Genomic DNA, 16,380 nt, shown 5'->3' with positions numbered 1-16,380 from the left:
GGTTAGCCACGCGACTGAAAACCCACCGACAGCCGTCTGAAAGCCATCTCAAAGCCGTCCTGTGAGACCAACACGGAGGTGGTTTTGTCCCGCGGCATAGTGGCGCATTCCTCCGCTCCTCTTTCCATGAAAAAAAACTCCTGTAACAGTGGAATGTGCCGAAAAAGTACTGATGTCCACTTCTCCTGCCATTTTTGTGTAAGTGAGACGACGACCCGGATCAACAAAGCCTTCACGTTGGAAATGATCTGGTTGTTTCAGCGGGGTTTGAGCCTGTTGATCGGCACTCGGAGCGCGGCGCGCTCTCAGCAGCTGTGGGCGCTCTTTAAACCAGCTGGAGCACTCCTTAATCTGTGTAATCCCCATGAAATCGTCCCTCAAAGCCATTTGAATTTTCCGAATGGTTACCACCTGGAGGTCTCTCACAGTTTCTGGAAAAAATTAATGCAGCAAAGCTCCAAATCGTTCAGACATTTATTCGCAATAAAAATCCGACGAGGGGGGTGGACCACTGCTCACAGGTGAATGACGCAACCGACAGGCGTGAAAAAAACTCGCACATGCGCACGAAGGTTCAAGCTTGGCTGATGCAATCACACATGATTCAATGTTTAGCCGCATGTTCTCCTTGAATTGCTGGCTGTCTGAGTGGTGTCCAAAAAATGAGGTGGGCTTCATAGATAATTGGCAAAGCTTCTGGGGAAAACCTGGTCTTGTTAGGAGAGACGGCATCCATCCCACTTTGGATGGAGCAGCTCTCATTTCTAGAAATCTGGCCAATTTTCTTAAATCCTCCAAACCGTGACTATCCAGGGTTGGGACCAGGAAGCAGAGTTGTAGTCTTACACACCTCTCTGCAGCTTCTCTCCCCCTGCCATCCCCTCATTACCCCATCCCCGTAGAGACGGTGCCTGCTCCCAGACCACAAATAACCAGCAAAAATCTATTTAAGCATAAAAATTCAAAAAGAAAAAATAATATAGCACCTTCAACTGCACCACAGACTAAAACAGTTAAATGTGGTCTATTAAACATTAGGTCTCTCTCTTCTAAGTCCCTGTTAGTAAATGATGTAATAATTGATCAACATATTGATTTATTCTGTCTTACAGAAACCTGGTTACAGCAGGATGAATATGTTAGTTTAAATGAGTCAACACCCCCGAGTCACACTAACTGCCAGAATGCTCGTAGCATGGGCCGAGGCGGAGGATTAGCAGCAATCTTCCATTCCAGCTTATTAATTAATCAAAAACCCAGACAGAGCTTTAATTCATTTGAAAGCTTGACTCTTAGTCTTGTCCATCCAAATTGGAAGTCCCAAAAACCAGTTTTATTTGTTATTATCTATCGTCCACCTGGTCGTTACTGTGAGTTTCTCTGTGAATTTTCAGACCTTTTGTCTGACTTAGTGCTTAGCTCAGATAAGATAATTATAGTGGGCGATTTTAACATCCACACAGATGCTGAGAATGACAGCCTCAACACTGCATTTAATCTATTATTAGACTCAATTGGCTTTGCTCAAAATGTAAATGAGTCCACCCACCACTTTAATCATATCTTAGATCTTGTTCTGACTTATGGTATGGAAATTGAAGATTTAACAGTATTCCCTGAAAACTCCCTTCTGTCTGATCATTTCTTAATAACATTTACATTTACTCTGATGGACTACCCAGCAGTGGGGAATAAGTTTCATTACACTAGAAGTCTTTCAGAAAGCGCTGTAACTAGGTTTAAGGATATGATTCCTTCTTTATGTTCTCTAATGCCATATACCAACACAGTGCAGAGTAGCTACCTAAACTCTGTAAGTGAGATAGAGTATCTCGTCAATAGTTTTACATCCTCATTGAAGACAACTTTGGATGCTGTAGCTCCTCTGAAAAAGAGAGCTTTAAATCAGAAGTGCCTGACTCCGTGGTATAACTCACAAACTCGCAGCTTAAAGCAGATAACCCGTAAGTTGGAGAGGAAATGGCGTCTCACTAATTTAGAAGATCTTCACTTAGCCTGGAAAAAGAGTCTGTTGCTCTATAAAAAAGCCCTCCGTAAAGCTAGGACATCTTACTACTCATCACTAATTGAAGAAAATAAGAACAACCCCAGGTTTCTTTTCAGCACTGTAGCCAGGCTGACAGAGTCAGAGCTCTATTGAGCCGAGTATTCCTTTAACTTTAACTAGTAATGACTTCATGACTTTCTTTGCTAATAAAATTTTAACTATTAGAGAAAAAATTACTCATAACCATCCCAAAGACGTATCGTTATCTTTGGCTGCTTTCAGTGATGCCTGTATTTGGTTAGACTCTTTCTCGCTGATTGTTCTGAGTTATTTTCATTAGTTACTTCATCCAAACCATCAACATGTCTATTAGACCCCATTCCTACCAGGCTGCTCAAGGAAGCCCTACCATTATTTAATGCTTTGATCTTAAATATGATCAATCTATCTATTAGTTGGCTATGTACCACAGGCTTTTAAGGTGGCAGTAATTAAACCATTACTTAAAAAGCCATCACTTGACCCAGCTATCTTAGCTAATTATAGGCCAATCTCCAACCTTCCTTTTCTCTCAAAAATTCTTGAAAGGGTAGTTGTAAAACAGCTAACTGATCATCTGCAGAGGAATGGTCTATTTGAAGAGTTTCAGTCAGGTTTTAGAATTCATCATAGTACAGAAACAGCATTAGTGAAGGTTACAAATGATCTTCTTATGGCCTCAGACAGTGGACTCATCTCTGTGCTTGTTCTGTTAGACCTCAGTGCTGCTTTTGAAACTGTTGACCATAAAATTTTATTACAGAGATTAGAGCATGCCATAGGTATTAAAGGCACTGCGCTGCGTTGGTTTGAATCATATTTATCTAATAGATTACAATTTGTTCATGTAAATGAGGAATCTTCTTCACAGACTAAGGTTAATTATGGAGTTCCACAAGGTTCTGTGCTAGGACCAATTTTATTCACTTTATACATGCTTCCCTTAGGCAGTATTATTAGACGGCATTGCTTAAATTTTCATTGTTATGCAGATGATACCCAGCTTTATCTATCCATGAAGCCAGAGGACACACACCAATTAGCTAAACTGCAGGATTGTCTTACAGACATAAAGACATGGATGACCTCTAATTTCCTGCTTTTAAACTCAGATAAAACTGAAGTTATTGTACTTGGCCCCGCAAATCTTAGAAACATGGTGTCTAACCAGATCCTTACTCTGGATGGCATTACCCTGACCTCTAGTAATACTGTGAGAAATCTTGGAGTCATTTTTGATCAGGATATGTCATTCAATGCGCATATTAAACAAATATGTAGGACTGCTTTTTTGCATTTGCGCAATATCTCTAAAATTAGAAAGGTCTTGTCTCAGAGTGATGCTAAAAAACTAATTCATGCATTTATTTCCTCTAGGCTGGACTATTGTAATTCATTATTATCAGGTTGTCCTAAAAGTTCCCTGAAAAGCCTTCAGTTAATTCAAAATGCTGCAGCTAGAGTACTAACAGGGACTAGAAGGAGAGAGCATATCTCACCCATATTGGCCTCTCTTCATTGGCTTCCTGTTAATTCTAGAATAGAATTTAAAATTCTTCTTCTTACTTATAAGGTTTTGAATAATCAGGTCCCATCTTATCTTAGGGACCTCATAGTACCATATCACCCCAATAGAGCGCTTCGCTCTCAGACTGCAGGCTTACTTGTAGTTCCTAGGGTTTGTAAGAGTAGAATGGGAGGCAGAGCCTTCAACTTTCAGGCTCCTCTCCTGTGGAACCAGCTCCCAATTTAGATCAGGGAGACAGACACCCTCTCTACTTTTAAGATTAGGCTTAAAACTTTCCTTTTTGCTAAAGCTTATAGTTAGGGCTGGATCAGGTGACCCTGAACCATCCCTTAGTTATGCTGCTATAGACTTAGACTGCTGGGGGGTTCCCATGATGCACTGAGTGTTTTTCTCTTTTTGCTCTGTATGCACCACTCTGCATTTAATCATTAGTGATTGATCTCTGCTCCCCTCCACAGCATGTCTTTTTCCTGGTTCTCTCCCTCAGCCCCAACCAGTCCCAGCAGAAGACTGCCCCTCCCTGAGCCTGGTTCTGCTGGAGGTTTCTTCCTGTTAAAAGGGAGTTTTTCCTTCCCACTGTCGCCAAGTGCTTGCTCACAGGGGGTCGTTTTGACCGTTGGGGTTTTTACGTAATTATTGTATGGCCTTGCCTTACAATATAAAGCGCCTTGGGGCAACGGTTTGTTGTGATTTGGCGCTATATAAATAAAATTGATTGATTGATTGATTGAAATCCATATGGTTTTTGAAAAAAAATAAAAAGGTCGGATACTGTTCTAACAGACCTCATTTGAGAAAAATACATCTTTTGTGCATATTGAAAGTGTTTGAACTTTTAGTTCAGCTCATGTAAAATGGGAGTAAAAGTGTTGCGTTTTTGTTCAGTGTAGTTTTGACGAGTGTCATGTGAATGGATTGTCCAGGGTCTAATGCATATGTCTACACATTTGTGCCACACAGGGATACATGGTAAAGTCTCTTGTTTGCTCTTCTACCATTGATAATGATAAAATATGCAAAATAAATACATGCATTCAGTCTGACTCCCTCCCCAAATCTTTTACTTTCATCCAGCCTGTGCTGTGGCTGGGGTGGCGTACATGTACGTACTTCACTGTACACTTGTAATATTTTCACGTGAAGGCAGAATTGTCATAGACTACAACCCCTGGCAAAGATTATGGAATCTCCGGCCTTGGAGGATGTTCATTCAGTTGTTTAATTATGTAGAAAAAAAGCAGATCACAGACATGACACAAAACTAAAGTAATTTCAAATGGCAACTTTCTGGCTTTAAGAAACACTATAAAATCAAGAAAAAAAATTGTGGCAGTCAGTAACAGTTACTTTTTTTAGACCAAGCGGAGGGGAAAAAAATATGGACTCACTCAATTCTGTGGAATAAATTATGGAATCACCCTGTAAATTTTCATCCCCAAAACTGACTGGACTGACATGAATCATGGCTCCAACACGAGAGATATCAATTGAAACAAAGGAGAGGATTATCAAACTCTTAAGAGGGTAAATCATCACGCAATGTTGCAAAAGATGTTGGTTGTTCACAGTCAGCTGTGTCTAAACTCTGGCCCAAATACAAACATGGGAAGGTTGTTAAAGGCAAACATACTGGTAGACCAAGGAAGACATCAAAGCGTCAAGACAGAAAACTTAAAGCAATATGTCTCAAAAATCGAAAATGCACAACAAAACAAATGAGGAACGAATGGGAGGAAACTGGAGTCGACGTCTGTGACCGAACTGTAAGAAACTGCCTAAAGGAAATGGGATTTACATACTGAAAAACTAAATGAAAGCCATCATTAACACCTAAACAGAAAAAAACAAGGTTACAATGGGCTAAGGAAAAGCAATCGTGGACTGTGGATGACTGGATGAAAGTCATATTCAGTGATGAATCTTGAATCTGCATTGGGCAAGGTGATGATGCTGGAACTTTTGTTTGGTGCCGTTCCAATGAGATTTATAAAGATGACTGCCTGAAGAGAACATGTAAATTTCCACACTCATTGATGATATGGGGCTGCATGTCAGGTAAAGGCAGTGGGGAGATGGCTGTCATTACATCATCAATAAATGCACAAGTTTATGTTGATATTTTGGACACTTTTCTTATCCCATCAATTGAATGGATGTTTGGGGATGATGAAATAATTTTTCAAGATGATAATGCATCTTGCCATAGAGCAAAAACTGTGAAAACATTCCTTGCAAAAAGACACATAGGGTCAATGTCATGGCCTGCAAATAGTCTGGATCTTAATCCAATTGAACATCTTTGGTGGAAGTTGAAGAAAATGGTCCATGACAAGGCTCCTACCTGCAAAGCTCATCTGACAACACCAATCAGAGAAAGTTGGAGCCAGATTGATGAAGAGTACTGTTTGTCACTCATTAAGTCCATGCCTCAGAGACTGCAAGCTGTTATAAAGCTGTTGTGTTGGAGCGTTCTTTTGTTTTTCATGATTCCATAGTTTTTTCCTCAGAATTGAGTGATTCCATATTTTTTTCCCTCTGCTTGGTCTAAAAAAGTAACCGTTACTGACTGCCACAATTTTTTTTTCCTGATTTCTTATAGTGTGTCTTAAAGCCAGAAAGTTGCCATTTGAAATGACTTTAGTTTTGTGTCATGTCTGTGATCTGCTTTTTTTCTACAAAATTAAACAACTGAATGAACATCCTCCAAGGCCGGTGATTCCATAATTTTTGCCAGGGGTTGTACAATGTGAAGGGGACCACTAAGACTATTTACTAATTGAGTCAATTTTACACAAATGAATCTCTATTGAAATATGTCTCTTAAGACTGTTCTGTTCATTCTTGTCCTGTAGTTGGGCCAAAGCAAAATGTCAGGCACAATGTCCCCCGGACTCTGAACCCCAGAGACTTGCCACCACTTCTTCCAGGTTTAAAGGGTAATCGAGATGAATATGCCCATGGGAGGCGCTCCCTGGATTCACAACATTTCCGCTCATTCTGCACAGATGAACCATACATGCCTGGGACACTCAGACAGTCATACCCACAGGACCATCCTCCTGACAGTCACCTTATGGATGAGCGTGGAAGGGGGGGTTACAGTAGACATGATATTCACAGAAGAGAGATCATGGAACCCGATTATCATAGGCAGTATGAAGAGAGAAATGAGGAACATGAAAGGATGTTTCAACCAGGTGTTTCTTTGCATTCTATGAATGAGATGCCACAGAGCCAGCGTAGGAATGAAGCCAAATACCCAGAAGACCCTCTATTCAGGAGGCCCTACCCTGATAATAATGATGTCCAGTTCCTCTCTGATGAAGTTGGGCATGGGAGAGTTAATTCTGGAGAATATGAGCCCTCACGGCCAATCTACCCAGAAGAAAAAACTTCCGAGTGGGTTCTTGATAAAGAATCTGATAGACATGCCACTATGAGGGGAACAGGTTGGCAGGGACGTACTGAACCAGAGGCCGAGGGCAGGAAGTATCCCTCATCAGTGGAGAGTGAACGTTTTATTATGGTCACTGATTATGGTCACAAAATGAGAGGTCCATATGAAGAGGAACCAAGCCGAACAGGACCACGTACCAACCAGATACCATTGAGCATTTCGAGAAACATATCAAACATCCCAGAGCCATTTAGGCAGTTCCTGCAGGGACCTTCTAATAATAGCAACCACGGCCCAAGTAAGAGAAAAGCTCCCTTCTCAGATGCTAGTGCCGAGGAGATTCAAAGGACAAGTGAGATGTAAGTGTAAAATGCTATACCTGGTCATGTCATTATTTGCTGCTATGAATTAAAGTTGCTGGTTCCCAGGCAAAATGAGTTTTTTTTTTTTTACACATTTTACAAATATGTCTTGATAGTAGCAAGGCTCCCATCTTGACTTAAATGGGAATTGATCGGTAATTCATGCAGATAGTTTGTCCACAGTAGGTTCTGTGATGAATGATATGTGCACAACTTAATCATCGGTCTTATCAGATGGTTTCACCGTGCAGCAAAGTACAGAAAAGTTGGCTTTTATCTATCCATCCATCCATCCATTTTCTTCCGCTTCGTCCGAGGTTGGGTCGCGGGGGGGGGGGAGTAGCTCAAGCAAAGCCGCCCAGACGTCCCGATCCACACACACACCTCCCCCAGCTCCTCTGGGGAAACCATGAGGCGTTCCCAAGCCAGCTGCGAGACGTAGTCCCTCCAGCGTGTCCTGGGTCTTCCCCGGGGCCTCGTCCCGATAGGACGTGCCCGGAACACCTCTCCAGGGGCCATCAGAAAAAAATGCCCGAGCCACCTCAGCTGGCTCCTTTCGACGTGGAGGAGCAGCGGCTCGACTCCGAGCTCCTCCCGAGTAACTGAGCTCCTCACCCTATCTCTAAGGGAACGCCCAGCCACCCTGCGGAGGAAACTCATCTTGGCCATTTGTACTCGTGATCTTGTTCTTTCGGTCATGAGCCAAATCTCATGACCATAGGTGGGGGTTCGGAAGGTAGATCGATCGGTAAAACGAGAGCTTTGCCCCCCCGCTCAGCTCTCCCTTCACCAGGACGGTCCAATACAGCAACCGCATCACTGCAGACGCTGCACCGATCCATCTGTCGATCTCATGCTCCATCCGTCCCTCTCTCGTGAGCAAGACCCCGAGATACTTAAACTCCTCCATTTGAGGCAAGGACACTCTACCGACCTGAAGAGGGCAAAGCACCTTTTTCCGGTCGAGAACCATGGCCTCGGATTTGGAGGTGCTGATTTTCATCCCAGACGCTTCACTCTCGGCTGCAAACCGCTCCAGTGCACGCTGAAGGTCCTGCTTTGACGAAGCCAACAGAAACACATCGTCCACAAACAACAGAGACAAGATTCTGTGGTTCCAAAACCGGACCCCCTCTACACCCTGACTGCGCCTAGAAATTCTGTCCATAAAGGTAATGAACAGAACCGGTGACAAAGGGCAGCCCTGGCGGAGGCCGACTTGCACTTGAAACAGGCTTGACTTACTACCGGCAATGCGAACCAAGCTCCTGCTGCAGTCATACAGGGACCGGATAGCCCTTAAAGGACCCCGTACTCCCGGCGCACCCCCCCACAGGGCGCCTCGAGGGACATGGTCGAACACCTTCTCCAGATCCACAAAACACATGTGGACTGGTTGGGTGAACTTCCATGAACCCTCAAGCATCCGATGGAGGGTGTAGAGCTGGTCCAGTGTGCCGCGGCCAAGACGAAAACCACACTGCTCCTCCTGAATCCGAGGTTCAACTATCGGTCGAATTCTCCTCTCCAGTACTCTGGAATAGACCTTACCGGGAAGGCTGAGGAATGTGATCCCCCTGTAGTTGGAACACACCCTTCTTAAACAGAGGGACCACCATCCCGGTCTGCCAATCCAGAGGCACTGTCCCCAACTGCCATGCGATGTTGCAGAGACGCGTCAACCAAGACAGTCCCACAACATCCAGAGACTTAAGGTATGCCGGACGGATTTCATCCACCCCAGGAGCCTTGCCAACAAGGAGCTTTCTGATCTTCTCAGTGACCTAGGCCTGGGTGATGGATGAGTCTGCCTCCGAGTCCCCAGTCTCTGCTTCAGTGTCTCTGCTTCAGTCTCTGTGACAATGGGATTGAGGAGATCCTTGAAGTATTCCTTCCACCGCCCGACAACATCCCCAGTCAGGGTCAACAGCTCCCCACCTGCACTGTAGACAGTGTTGGTGGAGAGCTGCTTCTGCCTCCGGAGGCGTCGGATGGTTTGCCAGAATTTCTTCGAGGCCGACCGATTGGCCTCCCCAAACTCCTCCCAGACCCGAGTTTTTGCCTCTGTGACCGCACAGGCTGCAGCACGCTTGTCCTGCCGGTACCTGTCAGCTGCCTCCGGAGTCCCACCTGTCACCAAAGACAAGTAGGACTCCTTCTTCAGCTTGACGGCATCCCTTACTTCCGGTGTCCACCACCGGGTTCGGGGATTGCCACCTCGACAGGCACCAGAGACCCTGTGACCACAGCTGTGAGCGGCTGCATTGACAATGGAAGTGGAGAGCATGGTCCACTCGGACTCCATGTCTCCAACCTCCCTCGGGATCTGGGAGAAGCTCTCCCGGAGGTGGGAGTTGAAGACCTCACTGACAGAGGGTTCCGCCAGTCGTTCCCAGCAGTACCTCACGATATGTTTGGGCCTGCCAGGTCTGACCAGCTAACTCCCCTCCCAGCGGATCCAACTCACCACCAGGTGGCGATCGGTTGACAGCTCAGCCCCTCTCTTCACCCGAGTGTCAGAGACACGTGGCCGAAGGTCAGATGATACGACTACAAAGTCGATCATCGATCTCCAGCTCAGGGTGTCCTGGTGCCATGTGCACTTATGGACACCCTTGTGCTCGAACATGGTGTTCGTGATGGACAAACTGTGGCTAGCACAGAAGTCCAACAACCAAACACCACTCGTGTTCAGATTGGGGAGGCTGTGCTTCCTGATCACCCCCCTCCAGGTCTCACTGTTGCTGCCCACGTGGGCATTGAAGTCCCCCAGGAGAACAATGGAGTCCCCAGTCGGAGCACTATCTAGTACCCCTCCCGGGGACTCCAAGAATGTCGGGTACTCTTTACTGCCGCTTGGCCCGTAGGCCGAGACAACAGTGAGAGACCTGTCCCCAACCCGAAGGCGTAGGGACGCGACCCGCTTGTTCACCAGGATGAACTCCAACACATGGCGACTGAGCAGTGCTACCCCCACCCGCTGCCTCTCCCCATGGGCAACGCCAGAAAAGTGGAGCGCCCAGTCCCTCTCCAGGAGTTGGGTACCAGAGCCCAAGCTGTGCGTGGAGGTGAGCCAGATTATCTGTAGTCGGTACCTCTCAACCTCCCTCACAAGCTCAGGCTCCTTCCCCCCCTCCAGTGAGGTGACATTCCACGTCCCGACAGCCAGAGGGTGTGAGTGCGGACTGGGCCGCCGGACCACCTGCCCTTGACCGCCACCCAGTCCTCTCTGCACCCAACTCCCATGGCTCCCTCTGCAGGTGGTGAACCCACAGGAGGGTGGGCCCACGTCGCTCTTTCAGGCTGGGCCCAGCCGGGCCCTGTGGGCTAAGGCCCGACCACCAGGCACTCGCGCGTGAGCTCCAACGCCAGGCCTGGCTCCAGGGTGGGGCCCCGGCTCCGCCATACCGGGCGACATCTCAGTCCTTGATATTATACTGGTCATGGGAGCTTCTGAACTGCCGTTAGTCTGACACGTCCCATAGGACCTGTTTGCCATGGGAGACCCTACCAGGGGCACGAAGCCCCTGACAACTTAGCTCCTAGGATCATCTGGGTACGCAAACTCCCCCACCACAACAAGGTGGTAGTTCAAGGGGGAGTTTAATAGCTTTTATTTATGTAAAATTTGTTTTTCCACTGTGTTAATGCCTTGTTTGTGCATTATTTTTCTGAATGTTTGAATGCTTTATTTTAGGCAAAGAGATGAGTTTGGACCTCCAAATCTGAAGTATCACAATCCTCCACCAGCTGGTGTGCCATCGAACCTGGAAGGCTGGGTAATACAAAATCCTGGCATCTACACTGACTCAGAGGTAGTTGGTTATCCAGATCATGTCAATGGTTGCCATGAACAGAAGCTTTCATCATTTTAAGAAGGTTTTATTTTCCCATCAGACAGGAAAATTACTAAAGTCCTCTGGACAAGGGCCTTAATTCCCATGTTAGTTTTGCTGTTCCTAAGTTCCGGTGTGCTGTTGAGGACTTTGTGTAGCAGCACGTTGACATCTGGGTGTGTGGTTGAATGTGAGGCATCCCTGGAAAGAGCTTTGAATGGAAAAGTGTTGTAGAAATGCAGTCCATTGACCGTTCATTTAGAAGGTCAAACTACTGTACATATGTGCTTCCACATTCCAGTTACCTCAGAGGTCATAAGTCTGAACTGGGAATGATGTCACACCAGAGTTAAATGTGTTCCTGTTTCTACACAACACTGCAAGTCTGAAAACACATGGGACGCCTCCTAAGAAGGGATGTTTCGTGGAGCAGACAGCACCTTAGTGTTTCAGTTTATTGCTCTGTTTGTAGTGCAGTGAAGCCAGTTGCTGTTGGCAACATCTACCAGGTTAGCCAGTAACCAGCTGGTAAACAGTAACTCGTCCACACACAGCAGTAGGACAGTCCTGTGTGCATGACATTAAATTGGACACAAGGCAGCCTTAAAAACAACAACAACAAAAAAGCCACAACTTTTGATGCTTGGAGCAGCCATCTTGGAATTTGTATGAACAGGTTGGAATTACAAATTTAGGGGACATTCCAATTGAAACTTCCTATTTGTAACTGGGAAGTTATAACCTCAAAGTACAACTGGACTGTACCACCATATGTACACCTGAACCATTATATTGATGTCATCTATGTTATTGTTTAGGAACCACATCTTACGGGAACTTACCAAAGGGGGGGCTCAAAGCCATTTTCAGAGAGTACTGCAAACAAAGAGGGCGTCTTTGATATCCTGGTAAGATCATTATATATGATGACAGAGTGTAGGTAGGTCTTTTTTAATAAAAGTATGCCTCTTTAATCACCTTTTTTTTTCTGTTAGAGGAACGTTGAAATTGAGAATGCAGAGCAGGCTGACTTTCTGAAGAACAAGCTTTCCAGTGTTCTGGAAGAATTCAATGCCAAGAAATCTGAAAAGGACATGGTATGTTACCCTGCATGGGTAGTTTTCCTCCTAACATGTAGTTCTGTACACGTTTCTGAAGGTGTGGCATTGTGATAAAGCATGTTTTGTTTCATTTCAATTTAAGTTATTGTTAAATTGCCCTTGTAGCAGAATATCAGAGAGAGAGTGGTCAAGACCTATGATCTGCATGCTGCTCCACAACACCACCATAATAACCCAACATTTGTCGACGGTTTCGAGGGACGACGAGAAGATGCCTACTTTAATGAAGCTCCCAGAGAGAGAGGCTGGACGCATCAGGTTGAAACACCAGGAGAACACCGCCAAGGATACCAGCATGTACAAGATAAACCCAAACGCTTGCGCAGAAGCCGTTTTGATGGTAAAAAAAAAAAAATTCAGTTAGAGTAATTGATAGCCTACTTCAGGATGCCATAATGCATTGACATGCAGTATAAGTTGCACCTGGATTCTGTATTATCAGTTCTTTAATGTGACGTCCATGTTGATTACCGTGTTAGAGTAACAAATTGTCATTGGCTTATCGAAATTTTAGCAGCTACTGCAGTGCGTACGTAAGCAACAGAAAGCCTGTGTGTTTTCACTGGCCCTTCAGATCACTAGGTTAGGAAAGACCTAGATGTAGACAAGTTCACGTATGTCTGTCCCCGCCTATATAAGTCACCAGCATATAAGTTGCAGGAACTTCAAAACTAATAAAAAAAATAAATAAATAAAAATGGGAAAATACAATAATCTTGTATATAATTATCTTTTAAAGCAATTTAGTAACAGATTAGGCACACCTTGTGAGCATTGTCCTCAAATATAAATTAAATGATTCATAGCTTATGATTACACGTTCTCTCCAGTATAATTTCCCACTTGGCCTTCATTAAATTTATAATTCATTGACATCCAAAGTCTGTTAGTGATATATTTTTCAAGTACAGGTTTTTCACCACTTTAATTTATATGAAAACTGTTAAAGCTGTATGACCTCTTTAAATATCACAAAACTAACAAAATTCAGGTTCTACCGAAATCCAAGCATTATCATGTCTGTTTAGTTTTGAAACATGTTGCAAAATTACGGCTCTTTCTGAAGAAGAGAGCATTTACCTAGCGGGAATTGCATAGCAAGTATTTTATTTTCCTTTTTAACACTACAGGATGAAGTGCGTGTGACTGTGTGCACACTTGAAGTCTTGAAATTACCTTTGACCTTGCGTGATGCGTGTACATGGGGCATGCATGCTAACATCCATAAGATGTCTTGTAAATTACTTCAGAGGTGTTACCTGGTTTCAGAAACTGCATTTTTAGATTAAGAAGCATTTATTTCTTTCTAATTTTTACAAAATATATGAGAAATACGAGGTCTGTTAGAAAAGTAACGGACCTTTTTATTTTATGCAAAAAATATATGGATTTGATTCATATGTTTTTACGTCAGCCAAGCTTGAACCTTCGTGCGCATGCGTGAGTTTTTTCACGCCTGTCGGTTGCGTCATTCGCCTGTGGGCAGGCTTTGAGTGAGCGCTGGTCCACCCCCCTCATCGGATTTTTATTGTCAGGGAAATGGCGGAATGATTTGGGCTTTGCTCCATCAGAATTTTTTCAGAAACTGTTAGAGACAGGCAGCTGGAAACCATTCGGAAAATTCATTTGGCTTTTGGTGAAAATTTTTTGGGCTTCACAGAGATTAAGGAGTGTTACTACCGCTTTAAGAACGGCCCACAATGGCGGCGCGCCGTGCTCTGAGCCGCGATCAACAGGCAGAAACGACCATTTCATTTCTAAACGGATGGCTATATGGCTCCGGGACCATCGTGTGCAATTTCTCTGGTTATCACAAGAGCTGGACATCAGCCATTTTCCGGCAGATTTCACTTTTAACAAAAGATGTTGTGGAGTCATGCCCAGCTCTCCACAATTTCTCTTATACTCACTTGACTGGTAAGCCACTGAAAGCCAAGATAGGCATGTCCCAGCTTGTCCTCTGACACTCCAAAATGGACATGTTCTTTGTCTCGCTCCATCAGTGGCTCCGTCATGACGCGCGAAGCCTCCGCACAGCTTTCCATGACAAAATCTCTTGTTAAAAGTGATATCTGCCGGAAAATGGCTGATGTCCAGCTCTTGTGATAACCAGAGAAATTGCACACGATGGTCCCGGAGCCATACAGCCATCCGTTTAGAAATGAAATGGTCGTTTCTGCCTGTCGATCACGGCTCGGAGCGCGGCGCGCCGTGCGCCATTGTGGGCCGTCCTTAAAGCGGTAGTAACACTCCTTAATCTCTCTGAAGCCCAAAAAATTTTCACCGAAAGCCAAATGAATTTTCCGAATGGTTTCCAGCTGCCTGTCTCTAACAGTTTCTGAAAAAATTCTGATGGAGCAAAGCCCAAATCATTCTGCCATTTCCCTGACAATAAAAATCCTACGAGGGGGGTGGACCAGCGCTCACTCAAAGCCTGCCCACAGGCGAGTGACGCAACCGACAGGCGTGAAAAAACTCACGCATGTGCACGAAGGTTCAAGCTTGGCTGATGTAAAAACATATGAATCAAATCCATATATTTTTTGCATAAAATAAAAAGGTCCGTTACTTTTCTAACAGACCTCTTATATTAGATTTATACAGAAAGTAGCTGTTCCTGAACATTTTCTGCCATATTGGATTATTTTGTTTGATCAAACAACCAGTTGATGTGACGTTGCCTCATTACTCTGATTGGCTGTTGCCGTATGCTTCCCAGTATCCCTCGCGCAAGTTCGAGGAGCCCCCACGTGATCTATGGTCACTATCCTAGACTGTTTGGGTTGCTGCCAAATGTAGTTCAAGTCCGTCTGATTCCCCCCCTCCCCCCAGGGGAACTATTTATTAATTTCTTCCAGACAATGCAAATTTTGATCACAGTGGCAATGTCATATTATGAATCCCCTATTTAAATGCTAATAAATTTATAGTGGTGCTAAAGAAAGTTCTTTTCATGTCTTTAAAGAAAAAAACCCAAACACTCTTAGTGTTAATGACAGTTAACACAGGCTACTGGGGGCAGAGCCACATGCAGTGCGTGCTGGGACACCCATGGTGTTAAATACCAATTAGCACAAATCAGATCACATTTTTGACTGCAAATAAATGTGTATATTGGTAGTCTGAAAGTTATTAAATTGAATCGTGAATGCCTGCTCCTCTTTGTGTGGAATAATTCTAGACATTCTACGTGTCCAGCAGTGCAAGTTACTCTTGTGATTCAGTTATGTCATCAGTTAATCTTGTGGTGATTTTTTTTTTTTCTTCTTCAATGAGCTAAAATTACTTTTCTAAGCGCACCCACCACCACCACTTCATAATTCCTTTGAGTTTATAAATACCCCCCTTCTTCTTCCTCTTCCAGAAGATTTTGGGGCACCTGAAATGTCTCAGGCACCACGTTCAGATGAGCAAGCACATTATCCTCCACGGTTCCAGGCACCCATGCAGTCTCGTGATTCCCAACCACCTGATGAGCGCTTTGATCCTTACTCTTCTACACCTCCTAGCCACATGGAACGAGAACACGGGATGCACAGGCGCCCTCAGCATTCCACCAGCTTGGATAAAATCACCTCCACCCTCCTGAAACTTGTGGCGAGAAAATAGTTTCATAAATGTTAATGTTCTGTTGTTTGAATACATGTAAGGTTTCCTTTAAAAAGCAAAAAACAGATAAATAAAAATCACCTCTACCCTCCTGAAACTTGTGGTGAGAAAATAGACTTAGAAATAGATTTTTGTTCATGTTGTTTGAACACATATTTCCTTTAAAAAAAAAAAAAGCAAACAAAAAATATTGTTTTTAGATTAGCTATAGATGTGGTGATGTGAATGTTAAATTGTTTGCTTATTGTCGTGTTCTTCATGTCTTAATATGGCTATGAATAACCACAGCAATATTGGTATTAATCTTGTTTTAGTGCAACCCACATGCAAGAATTAAACGTGATTTAACAAATCTTTACAGTGTACTTTGTGTGGACTGTTAGCAGCACTGGCTTCACCAGTGCTCTTCAAAGTTTTATTTATTTATTTTCGTGCTTAATTGTTTTCTTTGTTGTACAACTGTTGCAACAGCACTGATGG

The 16,380-nt window shown here is 44.2% G+C and overlaps 1 protein-coding gene across 6 annotated transcripts in view; it reads left to right on the top strand.

Moving 5' to 3' along the window:
- si:ch211-13c6.2 (uncharacterized protein LOC100000125 homolog) overlaps positions 1-16,380 on the top strand; it is a 53,861-nt gene that overhangs the window by 15,131 nt on the left and 22,350 nt on the right. For 2 of the 6 annotated variants that reach the window (XM_034160921.1, XM_034160920.1), the window contains exons 6-11: positions 6,431-7,331; positions 11,032-11,149; positions 11,989-12,078; positions 12,166-12,267; positions 12,397-12,631; positions 15,656-15,924. In XM_034160921.1, coding sequence (XP_034016812.1) covers positions 6,431-7,331; positions 11,032-11,149; positions 11,989-12,078; positions 12,166-12,267; positions 12,397-12,631; positions 15,656-15,900 — 1,691 coding nt within the window. In that variant the 3' untranslated portion in view covers positions 15,901-15,924. Of the gene's footprint in view, positions 1-6,427; positions 7,332-11,031; positions 11,150-11,988; positions 12,079-12,165; positions 12,268-12,396; positions 12,632-15,655; positions 16,253-16,380 lie in introns of those variants that run through there. The other 4 variants (XM_034160917.1, XM_034160919.1, XM_034160918.1 and 1 more) reach the window with 4 other exon arrangements.

The sequence above is a fragment of the Thalassophryne amazonica genome, chromosome 20 (genome assembly GCF_902500255.1).
Source record: "Thalassophryne amazonica chromosome 20, fThaAma1.1, whole genome shotgun sequence".
Taxonomy (NCBI): domain Eukaryota; kingdom Metazoa; phylum Chordata; class Actinopteri; order Batrachoidiformes; family Batrachoididae; genus Thalassophryne; species Thalassophryne amazonica.
Note: the sequence above shows the minus strand (reverse complement) of the source record. Positions and strands in the feature narration are given on the sequence as shown.